At 42.0% G+C, this 26,778-nt stretch overlaps 1 protein-coding gene across 2 annotated transcripts in view; it reads left to right on the top strand.

Moving 5' to 3' along the window:
- The window catches only part of foxp1b (forkhead box P1b), a 156,273-nt gene that overhangs the window by 113,607 nt on the left and 15,888 nt on the right, over window positions 1–26,778 (top strand). The window contains exons 8-13 of one of the 2 annotated variants that reach the window (XM_069164281.1): window positions 5,079–5,216; window positions 5,495–5,599; window positions 9,143–9,293; window positions 15,536–15,725; window positions 20,728–20,835; window positions 25,333–25,420. In XM_069164281.1, coding sequence (XP_069020382.1) covers window positions 5,079–5,216; window positions 5,495–5,599; window positions 9,143–9,293; window positions 15,536–15,725; window positions 20,728–20,835; window positions 25,333–25,420 — 780 coding nt within the window. Of the gene's footprint in view, window positions 1–5,078; window positions 5,217–5,491; window positions 5,600–9,142; window positions 9,294–15,535; window positions 15,726–20,727; window positions 20,836–25,332; window positions 25,421–26,778 lie in introns of both variants that reach the window. The other variant, XM_069164203.1, reaches the window with a different exon arrangement.

Below are 26,778 nucleotides of genomic sequence, written 5' to 3'. Positions count from 1 at the left end.
CTGTGCGGAGCTGGTGAACTGTATATCACCGGCACACGGTTTTACACTGACAGCGATTATAGGATGTTTCCGGGAAAAGGTGAAAATATTGAAAACGGTGGTGTGTGGGACAGAAGCCGGCCTGAATTCGTCAGGTTTCAGAACTCGAATACCTTGTGAAACATGTACTTGGAGGTGTGGCTTAAAAGGTCAAAAAGTGACAGGAGATTGAGTCACATGCAAAAATGTAGAAAGCTTCTTTTTTTTTTTTTTCTTTTTTTTTTTTAAGAGAGCATGAATGTTTTTTTTTTAAGAAGCAAAAAACTAAAATATACAACTGAATTGGTTTTAATAGTGAACTATTGCTATTAATCATTATTTTTTTCCATGATTTGAATTTTATAAAAAAAAAATAATACGTCTTTATAGATTTCTTTTTCTCTACAATAAAATTACAAATACATTTTTCTGAAACACATTACATTTGGTTTAGTAAAACTTGATAGGGATGCAAATGGTGGCGTGTGTGTGTGTGTGTGTGTGTGTGTGTGTGTGTGTGTGTGTGTGTGTGTGTGTGTGTGTGTGTGAGTGAGAGAAGAGGGAGGGTGCCCTGTGTGCTCTCCTCTCAGCAGTGGTCACCTGCAGCGGTGGCTGCCTCCAGTGTGGGAATCAACGTCCACATTGCAGCTCAGCTGTTATTGTTGGGGTGAGAGCTCGCTCACGTCGCCGTGCAGTTTGTTTGTTTAAACCCAACACCGGGTCGAGCTCCGGCAGAAAAAAAACCTATTTGTTTGTAGTCGAACAAGTTAATTAAAATGCAATCTTAACTTTTGTTTTTACAGTTGCTGCAATAATTTGAGCCTCGGCCCCCCTCGCATCCCTACACCCCGAATCCAGAACATGGAGTGTGGTGAATGGAGGCAAAATGTGGCTGTGATTATCCTGTTTATCTGTGCTGTAAATATTTTTAAAACAGCTTGATTGTGGATGACGAGGAAGGAATTATAGCTTCTTAACATGTGTAGGGATTGTAATTTTTTTCTTGCTTCTTAAATTTTTTAGTTTTTCTAAATAATCCAAATTGTGTTGTCTTTTAATTGCCGTTACATACAATTGATATGAAGGCATTATTATTGTTATCATCATTATCATTATTAAGGGAAAAAACCATTGGTGTGAATATGCAGCATCTATTTTTTTTTAGAGGGAAATAAATGCTCTCCACTTCAGAGATTTCAATCAACCTGAATGGGTAATATGAAATTAGTCTTGTCGACGGCTAATTATGTTCACACATCACTTAAGTACAATAGCTCCCGTGAAATCCTCATTTCGGCGACATTTTCATGCAGGAGATCAGAGTCAGGAGGGGAAGTTGTTTCCTTGCGCCACAGCAGGCCGAGGTAAAACAACAGCATCAAACGGACTCGACTCTGTGATTTCTCTGGGGCTTGTTATTTCTTTTTTACTTCTCCATTCCATTTGATGCCCCCACAAAACAAGATGACCCCTGGGAGCACAAATGAAAATTTGATAATTCTTTTCGTCTTCCCTTTTCTCTCAGCCAAGCTGCACCTTTGCGGCCGGTCTGTGCCGGTCTCACTGACATGCACCTCCTTGTCCCTCATTCCTGTTCCTCTTAATTGCCTCGGTGCGGAGAAAAGGGGCTATCGTACAGCGTCGTTCACCCTGCTCCTTTTCACCAGGCTTTGACCTCTGACTTGTGATAGGAAGGGGTTCTCGGGGAGCATCTTCATTAACTGTGAATCAGTGACTCGCTCGTGTTTTCAGATGTGCGGTGTGTCTTCCCTCATTAGGTTGTCATATTTTGCACTTTTCCCCTCAATAATGCACTTGGTGTCCTTTAATGATAAATGCTTTCTGTACTGTGTGCGTACACATGTCGGTGCGTGGTCAGAGGCGGTGCTGAGAACAAAAGGAATATTTTGACATTGTTTTGTTATTGTTTTGAATTGAAAAGAAAATACTGTATGGATCTTATTAAACATGAATAATGTTTAATTTGATTTCTAAATGTTTTGCTCTTCATGCCATTTTTCTTTTCTTTTTTTTTTCTTTTTTTTTTTTACTGAGTACACGTTGAAGGTTTTTTATTATTTTTTGTTTTTTTTGTTTTACTGTGAATGGAAAATATGGTTTTACTCTTCATGCGCAGTGTGTTATGGGCTGCACATGTGCCTGTGTGTACTTGTGGCAGTTAACATGCCACAGTTTAGATCTGTACATGTGTGTTTGAGTTTGTCTGCGTTTGTGTGCGTGTATGTTTGGCCAGCAGGCCTGTGCTGGTACAGTATATTGCCTCCAGTCACTCTGCAGCTGTGAGAATGTTCCAGGTTTGAATGTTTATGTATTGGAGGCACCTGGAGAGCACCACACCTTTGTGAAATTCATAAACGTCAGCTATTTCTGGCATCCTCAGAATGTCCTCTTTTTCACACCCTCATATTGGTAGAGTAGATTAGAGCTGGGCTCAGTGGATCCCTCCAGTTATTAGCCCAGTACGAGACTCCTTTTAGACTATCTTTAGATGGTGATATATTTTTGTGGATCATCTGGAGTCATGATGTTATCCAAGAGATAAGGGAGTGTACCATATGGGAGTGCTCTAAATGGCGACTGGCGTCCTGTGTTTGCGTTAAATGGGCATGATACAGCGGCCAAGGCAATATTTTTCAGTTAAAGTGCTCCTCCCGCCCTTCCACTCAATAGGACCCAGTCTTAGGCAGATTTTCACTCCTTCAGCACAGGATTAAATGGTAGTAGTTACATTGATCAATAGGTTAAGAAGCATACAATCCCTCTTGCTGCTAATGACCTCAGTAGTAATGGGTAATAAAATGGGGGTCTGTAATAGCCTCTCGCTGGGGCTGTGCACAGAGGAATCTGCTACAGCTGTAGTTACTGTGAGCCAGACGCTCCTGACAAGGCGAAGTGTGAAACCATGATGAGATATACACCTCAGGTGTAAAAAATTAAAATAGTTACATAGAAGGAAATCTCAGTGTAATATGAAATGAAATGGGCAGCTATTGAGAAGTGTGTAAAACCTCTGTGTTCATTTGAGATTTGCTCGCCTTTTTTCATGTAACACTGTGTAATATTCCATGACAAAATGATTATGCATTTGAAAATAAGACAAAATGTACTGCTTTACACGCTGCTAAAAAAATAGAGCATGACAAATATGGAGTAGATTTTTTTAATGCACGCAGTAAAAGTAAAACATTATTATTTATCATATCTACACATGGGGTAAATGTCACGTTTAGATGTGAACTGTATATCACATCATGATGATGCGTGTCAGCAAGACAAGGCTGCTTGGTTGACCTTCAAAATAGTTCATCAAAATTAGTGATGCCCAGAAAAAAAGGACTTCAGTGGATAATGACTGTGAAATTAGGAAATGGGAGGCCGGGGCTATGCAAATGACAGGACAAGTCATGTGCAAAAGTCAAGATGAACTGCATATTAAGACATAATACAGGGGGGAATTAATATTGCATTTTCCTCCGCGCACCCCTACGCCTGGTGTTGGAAATGAGAAATGTGAAGTGTGTGTTAGTCCTGGGTGGGGCTGAGCCTCTGTCATTCTCTTGGGGCTGGAACAACACAGCCCAGTGTAGCCTGGACCTGCTCAATAAAGTTAACGGAGAGCTTCAATGCTGCTCCTTCCTATTTGACATCGCTGCCCTTTCCTCTGCATTTCCAGTACAAGCTGTTCATTATGGCAGTGCTTTGTTGTTGTTTTATGCTACAATGGGGAGAAAGAATGAGGTGATATGCATGCAGGGTGTGCGTCAAGAAAAGCCCCTTAGTTACCGAACGAGATTTTAAACAGCTAAATTACATTCAGGAAAGCATGAAAAATTCAAAGGGGTGTCATTAGCTATAAGGTGGCCACACAATTTGGGTAACCTTGGTGAAGACAGACTGTCACCGGTTATGTCTGCTCTATCAGCTGCTGACATCAGCCTGAGACAGAGAGTACATTTTAATACTCACTTATGCACATACATACTAATGCATTCGTGCGCATACACAAAACACCGCAACATGTTAACAATTGCAAAGATGCAGCAGTATCAAGCACATCTTAGTTGCTGTTTGTCATCCAAATGTGAAGGAAAGGAGCTTTTAATGGTATTGCACATCATAGCAGTGAGTGGCAGCATCCAGACACACTCCAAGTTCCTTATGTCACCGCAGCAATTAAGGCACCCTGACAACTGTGGGGGCTCTTTCGGTGTCACAACAAATCACTTGTTTTGAGGAGTCATGCACTCACACCTTTCTACTGGGAGTTAGTTAGAGGCCTGTGTGTTCTTAGCTGTGGCTCCTCCTCCTCCAGGCACTCTATATCTTCACAATAATAGATCACTGTTGACAGCGTCCCTAATGAAATGTTCTCACATGACATGTCGTGCGTGTGCAATGACTGAACCGCAGCATTTTTGAGGCGATCCTTCACGTCTTCAGGTATGACATATTTGCCGCGTTGTATAAACTGCGAGCTCCAAGAAGCATCGCAGCAGATGCAGATCGTATCAGATGATGTTTGTGTGTGTGTGTGTGTGTGTGTGTGTGTGTGTGTGTGTGTGTGTGTGTGTGTGCGCGCGTGTGAGAGAAAGAAGGTTGAAAGATGATACCTGGGGTGGCTTCACTGGGCATACAGTATACTCAGGGATGATCCAGGGCTGGCTGACGTGTGTCCTTTAGCCCAACTCAGTCTGGTGTCCTTTAGCCCAACTCAGTCTGGTGTCATAATGGTCACAGGGGTTATAATGTGTCTGTTTGTGAGTTTGCTGGAGGCCATGTGCAGATTGTGACGCTTCAAGATGACACTTGAAAAGAATTTCTAGAAGCAAGTCATCGCTTTCATTTGTTTTGTACATATTTAACTACTTTGTTACAGGGCTTTAACCTGCTTGTGACAATAAAGACAAATTCAGTTTAAAGTTTTGTGAAGGAAAGATGGATTTTTTTGTTGTTGTTGTTGCCTTAATTCTGTACTATAATAATGCACTCGTGACCATGTCTTTTGACAGCTATCTATCTGTCTGTGTGTGTTTGCGCAGGTTCCAGTGTCAGTGGCTATGATGACACCTCAAGTGATAACTCCACAGCAGATGCAGCAGATTCTTCAGCAGCAAGTCCTGAGCCCTCAGCAGCTCCAGGTTCTTCTCCAGCAGCAGCAGGCCCTCATGTTACAGCAGGTAATGTACAACTGACATCAATGTCATGAATATCTATGTATTCTTTTTAAGACAAGGCCATCATGTCTCAAATGGTGAATGTCTCAGTTTGAAATAAAATTCTTCTTATGTATAGACCATGTTTCACAAAGATAAATTCACTTTGAACTGCTATTTCTTCTCTTTTCTAAGCCTCAAAGACGGCATTCCTCAAAGTATTGAAAATTCTCTCAGTGCTGAGTTTAGATGACTGACAGACTTTTGACTTACATGTCGCCTTCCTGTCTCTTTTGCAGCAGCAACTCCAAGAGTTCTACAAAAAGCAGCAGGAACAGCTCCACCTCCAGCTCCTACAGCAGCAGCAGCAACAGCAGCAACATGCAGGCAGCAAGCAGAGTAAAGAGGTATGCTGACATCACTCCAACCGCCTGCCATTACCAAACATTGGCCAGACAGAGCATGGAAGGCATGTGTGCTCCCTCCCTCAACTCCATCTGCTTTCAGACTGTGGTTAAAGCTGAGAGTGTGTGTGTGTGTGTGTGTGTGTGTGTGTGTGTGTGTGTGTGTGTGTGTGTGTGTGTGTGTGTGTGTGTGTGTGTGTGTGTGTGTGTGTGGGAGGGGGGGGGTTGGTGGGGGGAATCAAGTGCACTCATGCTTCTGATTAGCATGTCAGACTTGCTGGATAATTGGTAACAACTGACTGATACAGTGCTAAGAATACAGTGTGTCTTTTTCTGGACCCGTCCCCACATTAAAAGTATAATATTTTACAGAGCCCGAAACTCAATCCATTGTTCAAGATTTTTTTTTTAAGTAAACAAGTGTCCTACGCAACAAAGAGATGACCGTTCCTCCGCGCTTTGTGTAGGACATAATGAAAGGCAGACGGGAAAAAGGCAGAAACACAGAGCATATAAATCTGAGAGGCTTTTCTCGGTAATTAACATGGAAATGGCAGAGGAAGAGAAGGCATGTAATTGTGAGATATCAGTGCAGAGAGCGCTCCCAGCTTTGTTGCCTGTGTTGAGTTTTTTTTTTTTTTTTTTTTTTTTTTTTCCCTTTCTTGCTTTCTCTCCTTCGCTCCCCGTAGTACAGCAGGGCTTGCTCATAGGCAGCAGCTTAATGCGTGTTAGTGACAGGCGGATACAGGCATCACCGTGGACAAAGCAAATTATCATTGTGCGGTCAGAAGAAGTTCAAAGACAATCAGGGAAATTTTGCGCTCTCGTCCCCATTGAGTTCCATGTTTGGAGAGTAAAGGAAGCACAGAAAATTAAGCACAGTGTTAAAACCAGACACACACTCATCCACGCATACTCACACTCGCACACGTCCGCGTGCTGTCGAAGCTCCCAACTTCAAAGTCGTAGCTCCCCTAATTAATGATCTGCGGGCTTCAGTTTGGACAAGTTGAGGCATGATGCTCCCATAAATCAACATGACAGCAGAGCTCCTCGGCCTCAGATAGGGCCTGTCACCAAGTCGCATCTGATGTAAACACTAGAGGAGCAAGGGAGAAAAGATGGGGGGAGGTGAGGGGGCGAGACAAGGAGGTGCAATTGATCAGTTGAATGGAGCATGAGAATAAAAGAAGAAAAAAAAACTACTTTTGAAGCATATTATGTATGATCACAGGAAATGGATGCAGCCTCGAGAGGCTCTTCCCCTCTGCCGATGTTTTCTTTCTCTTGCCATCGCTCGCTCTCTTTTCCATTCGCATTTCTAGCAGCCATCAAAAGACAGAATAAGAATTATGCAGTGACTCCCCTGTGGCTGCCAGACAATAACCCCCTGTTGTTGCTTTGTGCCTCTTTTATTTTAAAGACATCAAAATTTAGTTTTTCAAAGATCTTTAACTTTATATTTGAAGCTTGACAATAAAGGCCTGCCAGTGCCACTCTTTATCATTTGTCAGGGACTGTATTTTTCTCTCCCTCGTGCCACTTCTTGTTAACCTCTTATTTGGTCTATTGGGTCTGGGGTTTTTAATGTGTCTGCATGCTGGGAGCGCACAGGAGCTGCTGTCAGCTGATGGGACCAGAAGAAAAAAAAAATGTGAAAAGGAGAGAGTTAAATTCATTTGCAATACTCGATTTTCTTTCATTCTTTCTTTCTTTCTTTTTTTTTTTCCTTTTTCTGAAAAGCCACCCTCTATTTATTTAGCGTTTTGATGAAAGACATTGTTCCTTGTGAACTCCCACCCCCGTAGCACTATTATCTTTCTCCCGGGCTGTCATGGAGGAGCTGGTGAACGGAGAACCACCAAAGACATAAAAAACTTCTCACACACACTGGTGGAAGGGGAAAAAGAACCAACCGGCTTTCATAAACAGGACAGATCAGATAAGTTCACAGGCCACCTGCATCCTGAATCTCTCTGAAACCTCCCCGAGATCTCTATCATGTCTCTCTTCTTTCGCCGTCTCACCGTCTCCCCTTGTTTTGGATCACACACGAGCCTGTGGATGCATGTGGTTACTCTTCAATTATGACCCTCTGTTACCACTGTCAAAGTGCCTCCTTCCCCTGATTGATCCAATGAGATGATCCCGCTTGCTGTAACAGACCGGCGTTGCCCAGAGCTTTATTTGCAGGCAGCCAGGGCGGAGGAAGGGAAAGGAAGGCCGCTAGAGCCTTTTGACAAGCCGAGCGGGGGTGGGCGGAGGGGACCCGTTTTTATCTGGCTGTTTCAGTGGTTTCAGAGCCGCCAGCAAGTGACCTGACTGCCGAGTTGCACTGAGACCTTTTTTGTATGCACTCAATTGTGAGAAGTAAACAAAGTGGTGTATCCTGTGTTTGGTAAAAGGGTGCGGTACACAGCTTGGCAGCCCCGCCACTGCTTTTAGTGCCCCCTCCTCTCCTTCCAGCCGCTTGACAACTGGCCTTGTGTACTCATAAACAGGCCGGGCATCCTGTTGAGTCTCAGGCATGCCTATTTCATCTGTTAGAAAATACAGAAGGTATCCCAGTAGATCTTTAATTGGTAATAACAGACATTTTGTCGAGTTGACTAGAACAGGGATTGATGGAAGGGGTTAAAAGTCATCTCTCTCCTCGGTGCCCCTGTTATCTAAATAGCATCTCTCATTTGTTTTGACTCGTAGGAGATTGTGGATATTAGATAATTTCCTTCTATTTATTATTCTGACTTTGTCTTTTTCCCCTTTCCATTTTCTTCTTCACTCTCATATCACTTTTTGTATCCCATCAAAGTTCACACGTTTCACTTTTCAGAGCCAAAAATAGCCCCCACCCTACCCCCCCCTACCCAAAATCAGTGAAGCCACATCAGTATTTCATTAAATGTTTCTTGATGAAACAGCCGTAGCACAGTAAGATCAACAGAACAGCTATCTCTCAGTCAGTCCACACTCTGTGATTGAACACAGCTTGCTGCGCTGGTTGGGGGACGAGTGTGTCCCTGAGCTCAGCGCCATGCCTGGGAGAGTTGTGAGAGTTGCTAGGGTGGTTATTAAACACTTTGATTTAGTCACACGTTGTTTGCTGAATTATGAATGGCTGTAATTAAATTCCTGTGGCTCTTATTATGAATGATTAACTATGTTGTTTCATTGTTTGTCATTTGCCTCCCGACTCCTCGTTAATTAAGAGTGAGAGAGATGTATAGTCTACCTGTCTTAAGTGGGCCCAGACAAACCCACACGAAAGACACAGTTTACACTGTTACACTGTTAGTACACGCAAAATCTATTAAGCTTTAAAAAAAAAAAAAAAAATGTTAAATGTTGTTCTGAAGTGAGAATTTTATAACCTCAACTTACTCTGTGGGCTAGAACTTACAATGCTTCTGGTGTACAGTAATCCAGGAATGTACAAACCTGAAATTCAGATTTCCCTGTTTGCACTGGCTGTTAATGCGTCTACAGACAGTATGTGTGTCGGCTGATGGTGTGCCTCTCTATCTTTGTGTCTGCGTGTGCTACCAGCAGCAGGTGTCAGCACAGCAGTTGGCCTTCCAGCAGCAGCTCCTGCAGGTCCAGCAGGTCCAGCAGCAGCACCTGCTCAACCTTCAGAGGCAAGGACTGCTCACCATCCAGCCTGGACAGACCGGCCTGCCGCTGCACTCCCTCACTCAGGGTCAGTATATCAGCCTAGAGCACTTCATATCTCCTGTCCATCAGTCAACTATTGCACTTTGTCGCAACAAAGCCGCCTGGTATGACTCTTTTCACTCATATATTTGCAAGCGCTAATGTTTGTTTGCAGATGAATATTTGGCCTGCTGTTGATGAAATATTTCTGAGTTATAAGACAAAACCGTGGAGATGATTATCCTGTTTTATCTTTCTATTGATACAATGGATGATCCTGGCCTTGCATTTAAACAATCCCATTTTGGGCAGTTAGTTTCCTCCACCTGTTACAATTGAAGTTCAACATAGCTTATAACTAACTGTGTATTTCAAATCTTGCAAAATTAACAAAATATCTAGCCAGAGAAATTAATCACTGTAGCTATATGACATCTAAACACATCTAAAATCATTTTGAATGTTTTTAGTTGCACAATCATCGTGAAAATCATTCTTTCACAAGCCTTTTATTGCTAAAAGTTCTGGGGGAAACTTGTAAATGGTCCAATTAAGTATGATCCTTGCACTAAAACTAGGCAGCTTACATTGTAAGTGTATAGTATTTTCAAAAAACTAAATCATTATTAAAATGGCTTTTGACAGAATCTCACGCAGTGCTATTGATGTAGAATTGTAGAATTTAAACAGGAATCTATTTTAAAACTGCAGCTTGTAGGTGTATTACAAAAATGGAGGTTGAACCTGCCACTGTTATTCTCTTACTACAATACCTGTACAAATCTGCTTTGTCAGTGAACAATGTACCACTTATGTTTGTGGCCACATACTGTACATGGTTGCACTGACTCAGGACACACCTACTGTGAATCTTAAATCAATGCTAATTTATTAAATGGCATCTTGTAGGTTTAGTCCACTCTTCACTGCACAATTGAAGTTTGATTCTGGTCTGCGACACTTTGTTTAGTATCATCCCAGAATATAGAAGTAACATAATCCACTTCTTAGAGATCCACACTTTGTCCTTCAACTCACTGTCTTGCTCCTGTGATTGGCATCCTAGTAGCAGTCTCCTTCAGCCAGGAGGAAGACTGGATATATTGTCCGCAAACTGGCAGTGAACTTGTCATTGTGAAACCGCCTCTTACTTGATAGGGAGTCAATACTTGTTGTTTGGCCAAGAAGTTTATTTCTTTATTTATTCTTTAATGTTTTGCTAAGGAGTGGCCACCTTGTGACAAAGACGGCGTCAAAAGGGTTTTAGAACATGACATTGACTATTCATTCCCAGCTAAGACAAACAGTTTTGAAATAACAAGATAAAAATATAGGGGAGGGGAGGGTGGTGCTTAGGTAATAGGCAAACACAAACACGGTTTGTACAGTGGTGTTATTGTTTGGTCTGGGTATGGAATCACTCATCCGCTTGCAGATGATTGCCATGGGCACAGGCGTGGGGCATCGCTGTGTTATGAGTGTGCTTCGCTGAATTGCTCTGTGTCACATGTCTGGCAAACACTCACACACCCCTTGAGTAAAGCATTATATGAGTGATATGACTAGGTACTGTACTCTTGATAGATTTCACAACAGGCACAGAACATCCTGTTTATTCTGTGTCATCATCAAATACTTCTGACGCATCTCATCTTATCTGGAAAGTGAGTGGACTGAGTTTATATCCTTTTCACAGTTGCACAGCTCAGCTTTTGAAACACGTTTATGCTTAAAACTGTGACTTTAGTTATTATTTTATTTATAGATAGTTGGCACACTACATGCTTCATTTATCCACAGGTTCAACAACTGACAAAACATAAATGACTAGAGCCTCACACAGTGCATCAGCATACCCAGTAAGGTGGCATACCTACAACAAAATTTTAAAAAAAAAGTTTGTTGAAAAATTTTAAAAAAAGAAACATCTTACATTTAAATCTGAATAATTGGATGTTTATGAGGAATTTTTCAGCCTAAACAATACAATGAAATGAATTATACTCTTAACCATTTCTCATAGATGTTGTTTGCATAAACATCAAGCTAAGGAAGTGAATCTCCCCACATACAATTAGTGTTTTGTTTCAGTTGTAACAACCAATTGAACGTGATTAGTTTGTCCTTGATGTCCACCGATGGTTAACTCTCCGACAGCTGTTACAACACTTACGCTCGCGCTTCAGGCCCCCAGTTTGTCTTCCTCTTCTATGCATTTTCTGCTTGACTGTTTGAAGTTATTGATGACCTTTCTGTTTTCCACATCACTAAACTCTTTCATGCATCAGCGGGCCAGGCCTATGGTGCTCAGATCTAATCTGCAATATTCAGCTAGCAGTTAGCGCTGCGTCGGAAGTGATGAGTTGATCTGCTCTGTTTGGGTCCCGGTGATTATGGATTCAAACTTGGGGGCAGTAAATTGCCATGACTTTTTAACTGATGATTCTTATTTCTTTCATTTCAAAATGTAGATATCAATATAATTATTTTAAAAGACTGCTGTTACCGCATGCAGTCCATGCAGTATATATATTTATTTTTTGTGCCGGCACAATGAAAGCAACAAAAGGTTTTCAAATGATCACTGTAACAGAGTAATTAAAGAAAAGTAGGTGTGCTTTTGGGGTTCTTTGATGCAGTTTACAGCTCAGTTTTATATCAGTTTTCTGCTTAGTTACATTGTTGGCTGTGACAGATTGCAGTCATTGTTCTGCCAAAACGATGGACCGAAGGAATGCATTTGAATTAGCTTTTCAAAAAAATTGATAGCACTAATTAAGTATAAACTTGTAGATAGCAGTTTTGAGTGAAAAACAATTGCTCACATTATCCGGAGTGTAATTTGTTTCCCTTGTCATGAATTCTTTTGACATTAATGTTCAAAGTCTTGGAAGCAGCCAGACGGTATCTGTTATAAATTACAGCAATGTGTTTGGGGAGGATATAATTCTCATAAATATAAATGTGATCCAACCACCCCCCCTCACCCGCCTCACAAAATGCCTGTCCTCTTGACCTGATAAGTGAGTCAGTGGTTCCTTAAGCTCAGGTTTTGCACGTGTGTGTGTGTGTGTGTGTGTGTGTGTGTGTGTGTGTGTGTGTGTGTGTGTGTGTGTGTGTGTGTGTGTGTGTGTGTGTGTGTGTGTGTGTTTTTGCATTTGTGTTTGTGGGTCACAGAGGTGGCCATTGTTTGTGCACGTTCCTGGCCAAAATGGACCCTCGCCCTCCGAGGTTGCTCTGCAAGAGACTGAGTTCTCATAGCTGCACAACATCATTTAAGCTGTCCAAGGGAGGCCAGTGGGACAGTGACAAGACAAATTTGTCGGTAATATGAAAGCAAAGAATGTGGCGAGCCACGAAGTGCTCACAGAACAGCAGCACATCAGGGACAGCGGTGGGTAATGCAGCTGACCTGTCAGTGATTGATACGTCCAGCAGTGGCCTACTGGTAATAGTTCCTGCAGCATTAGGACAGGACATATTTCAAGCCTAAGGGGTGCATATCAGCAGGCCAGTGATTACGGCAACATAAACAGGGGTGCAGTAAAGGTCCCAGTCTGACGGAACAATAAACTAATAGCGATGTCACTGTCCCCCCATGGCACCGGCACTGTGTGCGAGAAGTAACAGCGCGGTTTAAAGAGCCCAGAGCACTGGGGGCCATTTTTTATTTGGGGGATGATGGCCTGCAACTGATGTCATTATAAACCTTAAATCAACTTTCTGCTTGCTTGAACATGGTCACCTGGGTGCAGGGGGACAAGGACAGGAAAAGGTTGAAGAGCTCGGCCTGTCTCGGTGCCAGTGCTACCTGCAGAGGTAAAATTGAGTTGGGAGACTGGTGATCAATCAAGTGTCCCAACAACATACATTTTTTAAAGTGCTTGTCCGTATTTCCGAGTCGTAATGAGTGCAAAAGTTGTGTTGAAAAATGGAAAGCGGAAAGATAAACCAATCCGGCATTTAAAGGATGGACAAACTGGGGACCCAAGAAAATGGATTTACAGATCAATGTCATTATGTTTCCCACTGTAATCAGATGGAGAGAAACTCAATGTATTTTGTCCAAACACAAAATATAGTACCTGCTGAGACATTAGTGTAATGATATTTTATTGTCATTTATGTGGAATCATGAGCCATAGCTGTTGTTGAGTTTGAAGAGGTTAGTGTTAGATAGGAAGAGGCGAACGGAGAGCAATAAAACTACAGAGTAGATCCAGAAAGAGACAGCTTGGTCCCACTCCGTTACCTCTCTCATCAGACCGCTCTATCCGCTGTGGTTTCATCCGAGTAAACAGTGGTGTTGGGGTCACCAGGACTGCTGGGTAATTGAGCCAGTGTGGGCTGCCCTGTCAAGCACATCGGCTAAAAATACATCGCCCACTGTCACCGGGCACCAAGTGGGGGGGAAAATGATTGTTCCCGCTGTCGGAGCGTAGGACACTCGCATCACCAGTGACCTTCCCCTTCTCAACCAGCCATCACAGAACAAAAAGAAACCAAAAAAAAATTATTCTCCAAAGTCTCTTTATACCGTCAAAACAACAATGGATCCTTTGATAATGCAACTGGAAATCAACAAGCAGTGGATTAGCATGCTATAACACACACACTGCAATATTAAGCATGTTTAGCCTGTCATGGACGTGCACTTCGATTAGGGCACATCAAGGCATTGAAGAGAATAAGGGAGAATACAGGCAGACAGAATAGAGCGAGTGTGTTGAAATATTCGAATGAGGAAAGACGCTCCTTGGAACGTGGAAAGGTTATTGATTTGTCCTGCAATCATTTCCTGCTCTTTGATATGCAAACGATCTAGTGTGAATTTACAGCAATCCTATCAGACTCATTTCACAGTTCTTAGCCCCTGCCGTCTCTCTGGAGTCCTCCGCCTCATTAGGCCAATGTTCTCCATTACCAGCATAATTAAAATCTTTAGTAGCTTATCAAATTAAAAATATTTTTGCTGATCGTATTGAGATCTTCACCTCACAGTTATTTTCCACAACAGGAATAAATTAAGACTAAGCATTTTGCACACAATGTATTACAATCTGGTGCTTGAAAGGAGCACTTCTGGTATCTATAGAGCTGGTGATGAGAAACGGGGAGGGGGGACCCGGAGAATATAAACCCAAGTAGATAAGCATGTGCAAATCATCTTTCATTTACCAGTGCTCATTTTCCGAATGGATTTAATTAATTGTAATGTTAAACGAGTGGTCTTGCCCATTTGCTCTGTGGTTAAACTCACCACATATCGAAGGGCTTCTTTCAGCATGCGTAAAACATGTGGCTTATTTAAGCACGGATTTGAATTCCCAATACAAATGCACATATATTCAGCTGTTAGATCTTTCAGTGCTATTAAGATCAGGCTTACCCAGATGTTTTGACTGAAAATACAAGTAGCCAAAGATTCTCACCCATGAGGTTTAATCTTATTTTACATATCAGCTTTATCCTCATTTGTGTCAAGTGAAAGCAGACTTCTCTGGCACAGTAACAGACGCACCATAGATGGAGGCATATAGTATATATTGTGCGCCAACAAAAGGCTCTCTTCTCTGAGACACGGAAAGTGGGGTGCACAAACACAGCATTATCCTTCTTCAGCCCGAGTCTGGCCCTGAGTGTCGGGATTGCTGTCACTCAGGCAGAAAAAACACGCGCACTCTGTAGTTGTGTTTCTAGCACACAGAAAAAATGTCTTCTGTCTTCAAGGGAATTTTTTTTTTTTTTTTTTTCAAAGGACTATGTGAGCTGCAGTGTGCTTGACTTGTTAAATGAGGTTTAAGTCTTCTGTGTCAATTGGAGGCGGTGCAGAGCTTTAAGTATTTTGCACATTAATGCGCTTTTGAGAATATTACCCCAGGGTCCTGTTTCTCAAGGAGACAGGGGTGGGATGTTTTCTAGTGTTGCTATTGTAAACTTTTTGTTGTGTGTGTTCTGCACATCTCTGTTGTTGGGAGAAAATGATGGTGATTATTCAGATTTCATGCCTTGTCTGGCTGTTAATTATTTACTCTGGGCATGAAATTTGTGTGAATGCCAGGGATTTGTGTATACAAACATGCTTCAGATCACAGGAAAAATGGAGAGAGAAGGAGGTGGCGTAGAGAGGCGGGTTTGGGGTGGGCACTCTCAGTGCATTACCCTGTAGTGGAATATTTTCTAATTAATACTCGGCTTTGTTTACAGACGCTTTGATTTAATTAAGTGATGAAGAACAGAGTTGGATTAGCTGTTAATTGATTTAATTATCCAATTTGTTTGTCTCAGGCATGATTCCAGCAGAGCTGCAACAACTGTGGAAAGAGGTGACAAATGCTCACGTGAAGGAGGAGCACAACAATAGCAGCAACAACGGCCACCGGGGCCTTGACCTATCCTCCCCGGCACCGCCAAAGAACCCACTCCTCAACCAGCATGCCTCCACCAACGGGCAGTACATGAGTCACAAGAGAGAAGGGTGAGTCCTTCCATCTGCAAGCACTTTTCTAGTTGTTTTCTTTTCCTGTCTTTCCATATGTCTTACAATCTTTGCATGTTCTCACAATGACACTAAGGGTCAGTGAAGACATACAGCTTGATTGCAGCTAACGCCTTTAAACAACGCTGGTTTTCAAAAGCAGTGTTTCTAAACTCCAACTGGTAATTGTTGATGTGAATTATTCTTCATTTGTATAGATTACTATTCATTTACAGTTTGTAAATCCTCATGAAGGCCAACGCCGTCACTTCTCTGTGTCTGGATACACCTGGGGATTTCAGGGGAACACCTGGAAGGAATACAGCAATTTGGAGAAATTTACATGCTGTCGAAATGGAATCACCACACTATTAATGAGGGGGGTCAGCGAGTCGGCCGTCTGTTTTTTCGGTTGCACATTGAGAAGTGCAGCTGTGACTTCAGCTCCATTTCCTTGAGAACCTTTAGGTTACCTTTTCATAAAAGAAAAACATTTCTTTGTACACTGGGAACTTGTTGACACGTAGAATAATCCTGTCAGTTTAAGAATAAAAAAAACAAAACATAACAAGAACAACAGGCTAGCAAAAACAAACACTGGGTGTATCATATTTTGAAAACCAGGATGAATTATCTGTGAAAGACATTTGCTCTTTGAGCCGTGTGTGTGTGCGCATGTTTCTTTAAGGAAGGAATTAATTTGGCATCTTACACATTTGCTTGTTTTTTTGCACCCAAGCCTGATCTTTGAACTTTTAGTGAGGAGCCTCCAGGCACCATGAGCTCACTGCATAACATCTGACTTGTGTTTCAGTGATCAAAACCTACACGTCATTATGAAAGCAATGCCGTTGAAAACATGTTCAGCAGAGTAAACCAGCGGGCCTTTGGAGGTGAAGAGGGGCTGCCAGTGGGGAGGGACATGGGGGGTTGTAGAGAGGATCTGAGTGACACAGAGAGGATATACTCTGATTCACTGATGGAGAGATACAGATGAAAAGCGGATATTTATTTTGTTTAAGTACTGCTATAGGTTATAAATGGATTCTTGACATACTACCTGTACAGACTTATCCTCTTTACTGTTTCAAAGTTCCCCCCAGTGGAGAAAAAAAAGAAAAAGAAAATGGGCGTTAGTTGTTCCCACAGTTGACAGCATCCACAGGCTTCCAGTCCTTCATCCAGCGTCTGGCTGAATGTCTGTTTTTTGTGTGGTTAAAGACAAATCGCAGGGGAGGATACTGACTCGCTTAACTCCATCACACATTGTCGCAAGCGAGCAAACAAGGTGAGCATCGATGGCAGAAAAAGGCAAGAACCAGCCACAGCTGAGGGCTCCATGAAACATCGGAGAAGACATAACGCAAGAGCTAGCAGCCCCTCTGCCTCGCGCTGACTGTCAGAGATTAAAGAAGATGTCAGCGGCAGTTTAACACAAGCTTAAGTGAAGAAGGCAGTCTCAGTCTGAATATTCTCGCAGTATCTTAGATCTGTCAGAAAACCAAGCAGGTGATTCTCATCCACCCCATCTGTTCAAGGAACCTACCCAGAGTTTCAAATGTGCAATTACTAAGAAAGATGACTGATACAAAGTGAACACAAAACAGTGCTTATTAAATGCTGAATGGTGCTAATTTAGATTCACGCAACCAATAATCCTTTCTTGTGTTAATTTTGAAACACTTAAATCGCACAACTATCAAGAGCATTATTCCTCTCTTTTGATGATGCAGACTCAATTCTAATCAGAGTCCATGGGAAGAAAAATGAAATATTATTAAGTATGATTATTCTAAGCAAGGCTCTGAGAAAACGTCTGTGTTATAATCCAGGGATTTGAATAATCAGGTTGAAGATAATGGGCTGGGCCGGCCTGGGCGTAAATAGAGAGCATCCACTCATCCTCCCAGTGCTGAACTTAATGAACTTTTAATTGATGCGGTTTTGCAAGTCCTTTTGTCATGCAACAGAAACAAGCCTCTCTGCTGATGGGCCTGTTTTCCCGACTGGCTTCAGATTGGTTTACAGCAGGCCCTAAGTACCATGTAGTTAGTTTCATGTGTCATATAAAATCTGCCCAGGCACAACGACGCCTGCAACTAAAACCTTAAGTGCATCCACAGGAATCACTCACCGGCTTTGCACTTCCGTCTTAAGGAAGGAGGAGAAATTCAATCACTGCCGGCTTGACACACTGAAGATGAGGCACGTGTTCCTGCTTTTAGTTGTTTCAAAGAACACTCTGGCAAGGCAGGCTGGGATTTGTGTTTGTCTCACTAACATCCCCGATATGACCAGAGCCTGAGTCACTCAATCTGTCAGCCCGTGTTGTTTCCCAGCCCACGAACTGTGATGCATAGATAGAGATATACCCCTGAGCCAGGTCATCTTTATTCAATGATTTGCTTATTTAAATCAAACGGGCCTGATCTGTATCTGGCACAAATTCCCAATACAGTGCTGCATCAGCTTTGTAAGGGGGAGCATCCTCACAAAGCGCTTGGCCCACTTTACTTCCCAACAACCATCAGTAACCACAGCTCAGGGACTGTAACACAGCAATCTGTTAAGGAGATAAATAATCAGATTTGGCACAGCACTCTCATCTCTCTCTTGCCTTTCATTTGTCTTACAGGAGAAAAAAAATGATAATTAAATCATTCAGGGTAAAGCATGCAGTGGCACAGAGAAGACGGAAGGAGAGGATCCAGTGTGATGTCTGGAGAGTTAAAGAGGGGAGGGTGGTGGGTACGGATGGAGGGTGGAGAGGGAGGGCACAAAAGAATAAGCTATCGGTGAGGGAGACTGTTGTGACTGGCTTCACACACTGTGGCCAGACTCTGACCTAGTGTGGTGGTCATCAATCTTCCCACTTTTGCTGATAGATTGAGTCCATCAGCGAAGGATGCCATAGATCTTGACTTGTTTATGGCCCAAAGCATCTCATCAAAATAAGTGAGCTAGAAAACAACTGGCTAGCAGCTGTCAAAATCATCTTTGTGTGCAGTTGCTCCTGTCTGTCTACACATAAACACAGCGCAACACCTGGAAGGTTCACTCGCTGTCTGTCCGGGTCTATAGGCACTTTAATGTTCCTTCTCCTCTAAAGGAAGCTGATGACATGGTTTTCCTCATCGCTGTTACAAGATCATTAGAGTGTTCTTCCCCCGGGCTGCCTGACAATAATAACATCCTGACAGACCTGTCGTGGGTGCAAGTCAAATTTAACGCAACGCGAGCAACTGCTGATCGGTTTTCTTTCATTTTTGTTTTGTTTCCAGAACCTGTTCTCAAATGTGAATACTACACTCTTCTCCTATTACACTAATGTAGCTCATTTAGTGTAAATTCTGTCATTTACTACTGTTTAGCCATCCACCGTTTAAAAAGGCTCTTCTGGCTCCAGCCCCTTACAGTGCTTTGTGCTCACTGATTCCCAGCGCACTCCACATTTCAATACCTTATTAATACAGAATTAACCAACAAGCCTCCTCGCAAAGAATAAAAAAAAAAAATAATAAAAAAAAAAAAGACGATTTCTTTAAATTAAAAACCGGCGTTACCTTCACCAGTCCACACATTTCCTTGTTAAAAACTCATTATAATAGGTCTTCTGCCATCTATTTATTAGCTGTATCAAAACAGAGGTCTTAATGTGAATGCATAATTCATAATTGAATAAAAAAAATTCTGACTTTTGAAAGAAGGAGGAAAAAAGCTGCTAACCACATTCATGAATGCTTGACTGCTTCCTAATTGCAATGCAATTATCATATGTTATGAACAATGTGAACTCTTAAGAAAGTAATTATAACACAAGGAAACCTGTGACGACCTTTAAAATTTCCTACTTGAGGTACAGCTTTACTAACATTGATACAAATGAGATTTTAATCTGAACATCGGCTTGTTTAATCCTGCAAAATTGGCACACCGTGGTTAGATTAGTTTCTTTTTCACTAATTCATTTTTGCATCCATTTTCAAATAATAGCAGATGCATGATTGGCGAACATGCAAAATGTTATTTCCACTATTTATTTTTCTCCTTTTGATCCTTCAAGGAAATCCCTGAAGTTGTAGAATGAGATTTTTGGGGCTGGAGTTATTCTCTCGTGGCATCACAACAGTTTGTGGTGCAATGAATCTCCTCATCTGTCCTGTTGTCTAAGAGAGCAAGGCTTACGCTGGAGGAGAAGCGGCAGCATTGTGCTCACGAGCCGCCAGAAGCACAGGTGGTAGCGATATAGGCCAGTCCCCCAGGCTCTTGTAGCTCAAAGTTGTGTGTCTTGTACAGTGCCTGTGCCCATATGGCTGCCTGTCTCGCTCTCTTAGCAGACACTGCCTCCGCACAGGCCACTTTCTCTCAGCGCTGATTGTGGTTAGCTGTGGTTCCACGCCTCTCGCCATATGGAAGAAGTTGTAAAGTTTGTTTTTCAGGGATGTTCCTGCTATTTAGACTGATTGTACCACGCCATGCGCTCCCCATAGATGCACACTTGTCAGCCCCTGGTGACTTGGGATTGGTCAGTAGATAAATTGATGCCAGGCGGGGATGTTTACAGTTTGTGCACAGTGTGAAAGTAGAGGTTTCATGTTGTGGTACAGACTCCTCCAGGTGGGCTGTGGGACATGATGCAGCAGGCAGCACCGGAAAAGCAACGACTCAGGGAGCCCCCGAGCAGTCTTGATCAAAGTGAATTGCAACATGGCTCAGTGATACTAAATAATTACATATTGATTTGGTTGTGCTCTCACAACAAGAGTCCCCTCTTTTAAGAGCAGAGCGAGCAATGATCACACAGGTACACTGATTCTACAAAGCCCAAGGTTCACAGATCAAGTAGAAGTCAACGTTTTCATGTGGAAACAAGATGCAGTACACACAGGGAGGTGCTAAGCAGGCATCGGCTTAACAACAGAAACCATCATCTTTGACCTGTCATCGTGTTATGTGCCTGTGATCTGTTTTTACTGATAAACTCTCTCTGAATCTCTTCCAGGTCCACGCTAGAAGAGCATTCCCACCACTGTCACCCTCTCTATGGCCACGGTGTTTGCAAATGGCCTGGATGTGAGGCGGTGTTTGATGATTTCCATTCATTCCTCAAGTAAGTGAAAGTCATAATCGGAGGTATGCTTCTATCGCAGTTTGTTTGTCCTCTCGTTGGGTCGATTGCACGTTCGGTGACCCCCAGCAACTCAGAGGCGCTGCAGGTGCAGCTGGTTGTTATTCCTGAGTCTGGGTTGGCCCTCTCTTGACAAGGATACTGTGGTGGGGTCTCCTTCTGGGAACGGCATGGGCCTCTAATTCCTGTGATAAGTGCAGTTCCCATGGTGACAGGGGCCGTTTTTCCCAAACAAACAACGGTAGGATGTTTATCTGTGGCAGCTCACACTTAGGGCGCTCTGCATGTTTGCCCTTGTCACTGGACACAGGGATTGTTGTACACGTCTTGGACTGCTTCGCTCAGCTTTTTCTATCCTTTTCCTCACAGTCTGTTTGTTCTCCCCCCCCCCCCCCCCCCCCCCCCCCCTCTATCTCATGCTTCACTTCTGTGGCTTGCTTTCTGGTTTACTGTGTTGTTTATTTTACTGAGGGTGTTACACTTCACCTCTATTTTAAAATGAACTATGTGTACAGCACTTCAGCTGCAGTTCAGTCAGCATCACCCGCTGTGTAGCATCTTTCTGATGTGAACCGTGTAACAGGTTTGACTCGGTCCAGCTCGATATAGGCCACCGTTTGAGTCCCCGATTCCCCATTTGAGTCCAGACCCCTGGTTTACTGATCAACCCTGTGTGCAGTGCGCTCTAGGTAATCCAACACATAACAGTGCCATGGTTACGGAGAGGATGAAAACATCTGCCTTGTGGCAGCAGATCAATGGCTCACTGTCACCCCGGATTAGTCGCACTTTAAACAAGATATGACACAATTCCATTATCCTAAAACAAGCACTCGGTGAACACACGGTTTCCCCGCAGACGCAGGAGAGAAAGGTGCTGCAGAGGACCGCCTCACGGGCGGCTAAAAGTTTTGACGTCCTTGTCAACATCTTGAATCCTCTTTTGATGGTTTACATGAATCCACTTTGAGCCAGTTTGCATTTGAAAGGCTTATTGTACTAGATTGTGTAGCTCTACAGTTTCTGTGTAACTGAAAAGAGGCAGTTACGTGTTTTTATTTTTATTTAATAAACATCCTGTGACAGTTGTATCATATTATATATATTATATTGTATTATACATGCACACACTTTCACACATAGCCACACATATTTCAGTTTTGGGAGTGTCTGCGTCAATCTATCACTATTTATTGTATTCAGGCTTTGCCTCACCCTTTGTTTATAGAACAGGAGAATTCAATTCAGTGCGCCCGGTAGAGCTATGCCTTAAAAAGTCTCTAAGTGCACTCTGCTTTGTTTTTACAAGTGTTTTTATCATGGCAACATCTTGTTTACTTTAGTTGCCTGCTCAAACTGCTTGGAACATGTTAAGAAAACATTTGGGGAGAGTCTCCACAAAGCCGCCTTTGTTTAACAGCAGGCAAGAGTGCGAGCAGCTCACTAAGGTGTTAACTCTCAAACCCTTAAGCACTTCCACATGAAACCTGGCGACTGATACTGCAGGCCCCCAAAAAGAATCAAAAATACAAACAAAGAATACATCAGGCAATGCTCTTACAAAAGTCTCCTTGGGTTGAAAATGTAAGTGCAGATAAGTGTGTGTGTGTGTGTGTGTGTGTGTGTGTGTGTGTGTGTGTGTGTGTGTGTGTGTGTGTGTGTCTGTCTGTCTGTCTGTCTGTCTGTCTGTCTGTCTGTCTGAGTGTGTAGTCAGCAGAACACAGTGCACTGTGTACCAGAGGAAAAAGAAAGGTGAGGAGGACTCTAACGTCAACCAGATTTCAGCTCCACATGCCAACAGTAACAACTAACACTGGCCCAAATGTTGTTTTAAAACTGTGTGTGTATTTATTTTATCTTCTAAAGAAAACATGACATACCTACACGCACTATCTCGACAAATACAAAGCACCAAATGCCTGTTCCTGTTTTCGGGTTCAGCACACAGGAGGGCGGGGTTGGGTTCACAGCAGAGCCTGGTGTTTTTATGAGGGTCAAGACCCTTTCTCTTCAGTGTCCAGTCAGAGGTCAGAGCCAATGAAACACTGCAGTGCCCTCTAGTGCTGTACTGTCTGTCTGTTCAAACCACAAAAACTCATCTCTCACACCTCAACACGGTGTAGAATCTGTTTCAAAAGGTATGCAGCTTTGTAACACTGCAAACTATGCAGACCGATGAAAAAATATACAAATAAACCAAACAAAAATTAATGTATAATAAAATTCAAATTTTGTAATAAATAAATCTAAAAAACTACAATCTATAAGTGTAAAAATAAAAACCAATATTTATTTGACATCAAAAATCAATGCAGAACATTTCAATAGATTTTAAATGTAATTACTACTGTACAGACTTGTGCATTTAATTTAAATTCCACGCAAAAGGGGAGAAGATAAACCTCCCTCAGAGACAGCCTTAAGCTGTGGCTCCCGTCTATATAATTAGAAATCGTAAAGAAAAAAATAATTTAGGCAAACTAACTGGTGTGTAAAAAGCCGACTTTGTGAATATCTATTTAACGTGTTTTATTGTGGCAATTTACATCAGGGTCTATCATCCTGCCAGAGAGCTTTTAAAAGTGGCTTCATTTGAAGTCCAGAAAGTGACACATGCCAACGTTCATAGTCTTTCTCGATGTCAATCCCCCCGTATCCCCTGCTCCCGTGTCCAGACACTCCTCTCAAGGCTGCATTAGGGCCATTTGAATATTTCATTTCCTATTAATTATGCACTGTGACTCTCCATGTCATTAGAAGAAATAAAGTGGAATGTAACAAAGGATGAAAAGAAGCAGGGCACATGTCTCCTATGAACTGAGAAATTCCAAAGCTGCTCACGTAGGCCACCCTTCATTGAAAATTCAGTCAGTGCCAGTTAAATTGGAGTTGAAACGTCTTTACCTATTATTTTCTTCTTTGAAATGTAGTAAGATGTCCTGAAATGTTTACCAGTCTCATTTTCCGACCTACTTAATTAAATGGGCATTTATTTGACTCAAACAAATGGAAATCCCAGAGAAGTCTGAATTGATTTCAGCAAAGGGGGTTATTGCCCACACTTTCTTAAAATATGCCATTTTAATTCCTTTTTCTTTTCTTTTTTTTTGCCACAATAATTAAGTTGATGTACTGAATGTATATGACAGTCATTTTGAAACATTTATTATCAAGACACAATAGGAAAAAACCTGAAGGAGTAAAAAGACCACGTTTCCCATAAAGATTTAAATCATGCACCTGAAGGTTGAAAATACCGGAGCTGAACAGAAGCCTTCATATTTCAAGCAGAGCTCTATCAATTTCACATCCCTTCATGTGTCTTGTTTTCTGAGTGTCAATGTGGTGTTTAATGCACAAATGTGTTGTCTGTACATAAAGCAGTGGCATCAAATTTATTGGGCCATCAGAACGCCGTCGCGGCCACTGTGCCTCCGCGGGTCGGCTCTGCCTATTTTTGATTTGCAGTAAATGACAGGAAAAAGTGCACGTGAAAAAGCAGGCGCGGTACACACCTTTCTCTCATGTGCCGGTGCCACTTTGTGCACACACAGACATGCCTGGTGACAGTGACCTACATGGTCACCGAAGATGTGATATAATTTATGATATATATAATATATTGGATCCATTAGCGAGCATAATGAAGTAGTGAAATGAAAGGGTATTTGTGAAATCAGTTCAAACATCCTGCTCGGATTATGATTAAATGATTAATGAAATGCCCCTGCATAAGCATTTTCAAACAGTAATTCATGCGGCAGCTGATAAAATTCCTCCAATCATATTTCCTTCACTCATGAACCCTTATCTCCACCATTTTATATAAATCACAGAAAAAAACCCTGTCTGCTACCCGGCGAGCTACTTATTTAGATTAGTTATAAACGCACAGGAAAAGAGAACATCTTCCCTGTATAAAATAATCACGCATAATTATATCCATAATTCAAGTTTGTGACAGATCCCATCTCCTTGTCCTGTTGTCCTCTAAATTTTTTCTGGCTTTACTTGAATTCCTTTAATTTTAATAATATAATTAACACTCAAAACACCAAAAAGGGCAAAATCAACCAGGCAAAGGAGAGCTGCAGTGAGAAGAAATGGCATTAGGGCACTGGTGCATAATTTAGCAAAAGGATCCAACCTGAAATTCTTCAATCATTCTTCTTATCTGTGAGCTGTAGTTGGAGCAGACATGACCGCCATAAAATATTGAGTGTCGTTCTTGTATGTTAAAAGAACTATTTCTTCTTCTGCAGACATTGTACGTATAATTCCCGCTTGATAATGCTGCTTGTTTGTATTATATTTACATAAACTTTAGCACATAGATTTTATTCATTTGCTCAATTATCAGATTGCATCTTTATACCAGACATCACAGGACGTTAGTTTCTCTGGCAAACTGACAGCAGCTTTTTTTTTTTTTTTTTTTTTTTTTTTAATGTGTTCCCTTTTTCTTTTCTTTTTTTCCAGGCATCTTAACAATGAGCACGCCCTGGATGACAGGAGCACGGCCCAGTGTCGGGTGCAAATGCAGGTCGTACAACAGCTGGAGCTGCAGGTATTGTCCCAGCGGTTGTTTTGATCCAAATATTTATGTGTCTTCTTCTGCTGACACTTCCTCAGTGTCTGACGAACCCCTCCCTGTTTGTCTCATATCAGCCATGGGGTCACTCGTGGAGGAGGGGTTGGGGGGGGGGGGGGGGGGGGGGTTGTGCAGCAAAATGAAATAATTTTGTACATTTGCTAGTAACCAGTCATTAAAAATGTGTTATGTATGCATGACAGCCAGGAAAAGATATATGAAGGGCCCGGGGCTAAGTAGAGAAGATAATTACATTTTGAATTTTACTGGGTTTTAAAGTTATTTATGACTTTTAACTGTTTGGCACCAACAATAAAACACTTGGTAAAATGACTAGAGTGCACAGGCGCTTGGTGTTGAGTGAGTTAAAGGAACAGAAAGGTTATTGTAGCCCAGTGCAGAAAGCTATTGATACAGTCATCAGTAGTTTTAATACCATGTCCCTGATGAGTGATCTTTAATGTTCTTTTTCAGCCAGAAAGCAAAATATGCATGTGTACATTAAGAATGTACTTATGGAAAAAGACATGGTTCACTGTCATTCCTTTAGGGGTTCTTTGTAATGGCCAGTGTGTCATATGTGTGTCGGTTTGTGTGACAGTGGTGGCCTTAAACGGTGAACATGACCGATCTGCCAATGCAAGTTTGCCGTTATTTATTAGCATTTCAGAGAAAAATCCAACCAACCACTCCATTAAACAAGTATTTTTAGTAATTAGCTGCGACAGTTGCAAAGCAAATACAGAATCCAATATAATGTATTCCAGACTTTATGCAGTGCTCACTTGTGGTTCACACATTAGCCACATAATACCACCAAAATGACTGATAATGAGTATAAAGCAGTTGTGGTTTACAGGATCTTAACCTCAAACAATGAAATTTTGGTTGCTCTACATTGCACCATGCCAGTGTCCTGTTATTTCCACTCAGGTGGTGTATTATCCACAGGGATCGAGTGAAGGGTTTATCAGACACAGACTTCCTCTGTATGCAGCCTGTCACCATAATTTAAACTGGCAGCTAAGACAGTGCTGAGTTTTAGACAGGTAGAAAGGGCCTGGGCTTGTTATTGGCAATGAGACACAGTATATTTTAACCTTGACTTGGAGGCTGTAGTTGGATTGTCTGAAGTGCAGACTTGTTGACAGCTTCCAAAAAGCATTTTGAAGACAAATAATTAGATGGTCCTGAGAGGAAAAAGATCAATTTGTTCATATATGCTGACTTTAAAAGATGTCCTCACTACAAAGGGATGTATGGAATTAATAAAAGCACAGAAATAGATTTTTTTTTTTTTTTTTTTTTTTGGTGCTCATAAAAAATTTAATGTG

The sequence above is a fragment of the Embiotoca jacksoni genome, unplaced genomic scaffold (assembly GCF_022577435.1).
Source record: "Embiotoca jacksoni isolate LCO1_2020_lvr unplaced genomic scaffold, fEmbJac1.0.p SCAF_1, whole genome shotgun sequence".
Classification (NCBI taxonomy): Eukaryota; Metazoa; Chordata; class Actinopteri; family Embiotocidae; genus Embiotoca; species Embiotoca jacksoni.
Note: the sequence above shows the minus strand (reverse complement) of the source record. Positions and strands in the feature narration are given on the sequence as shown.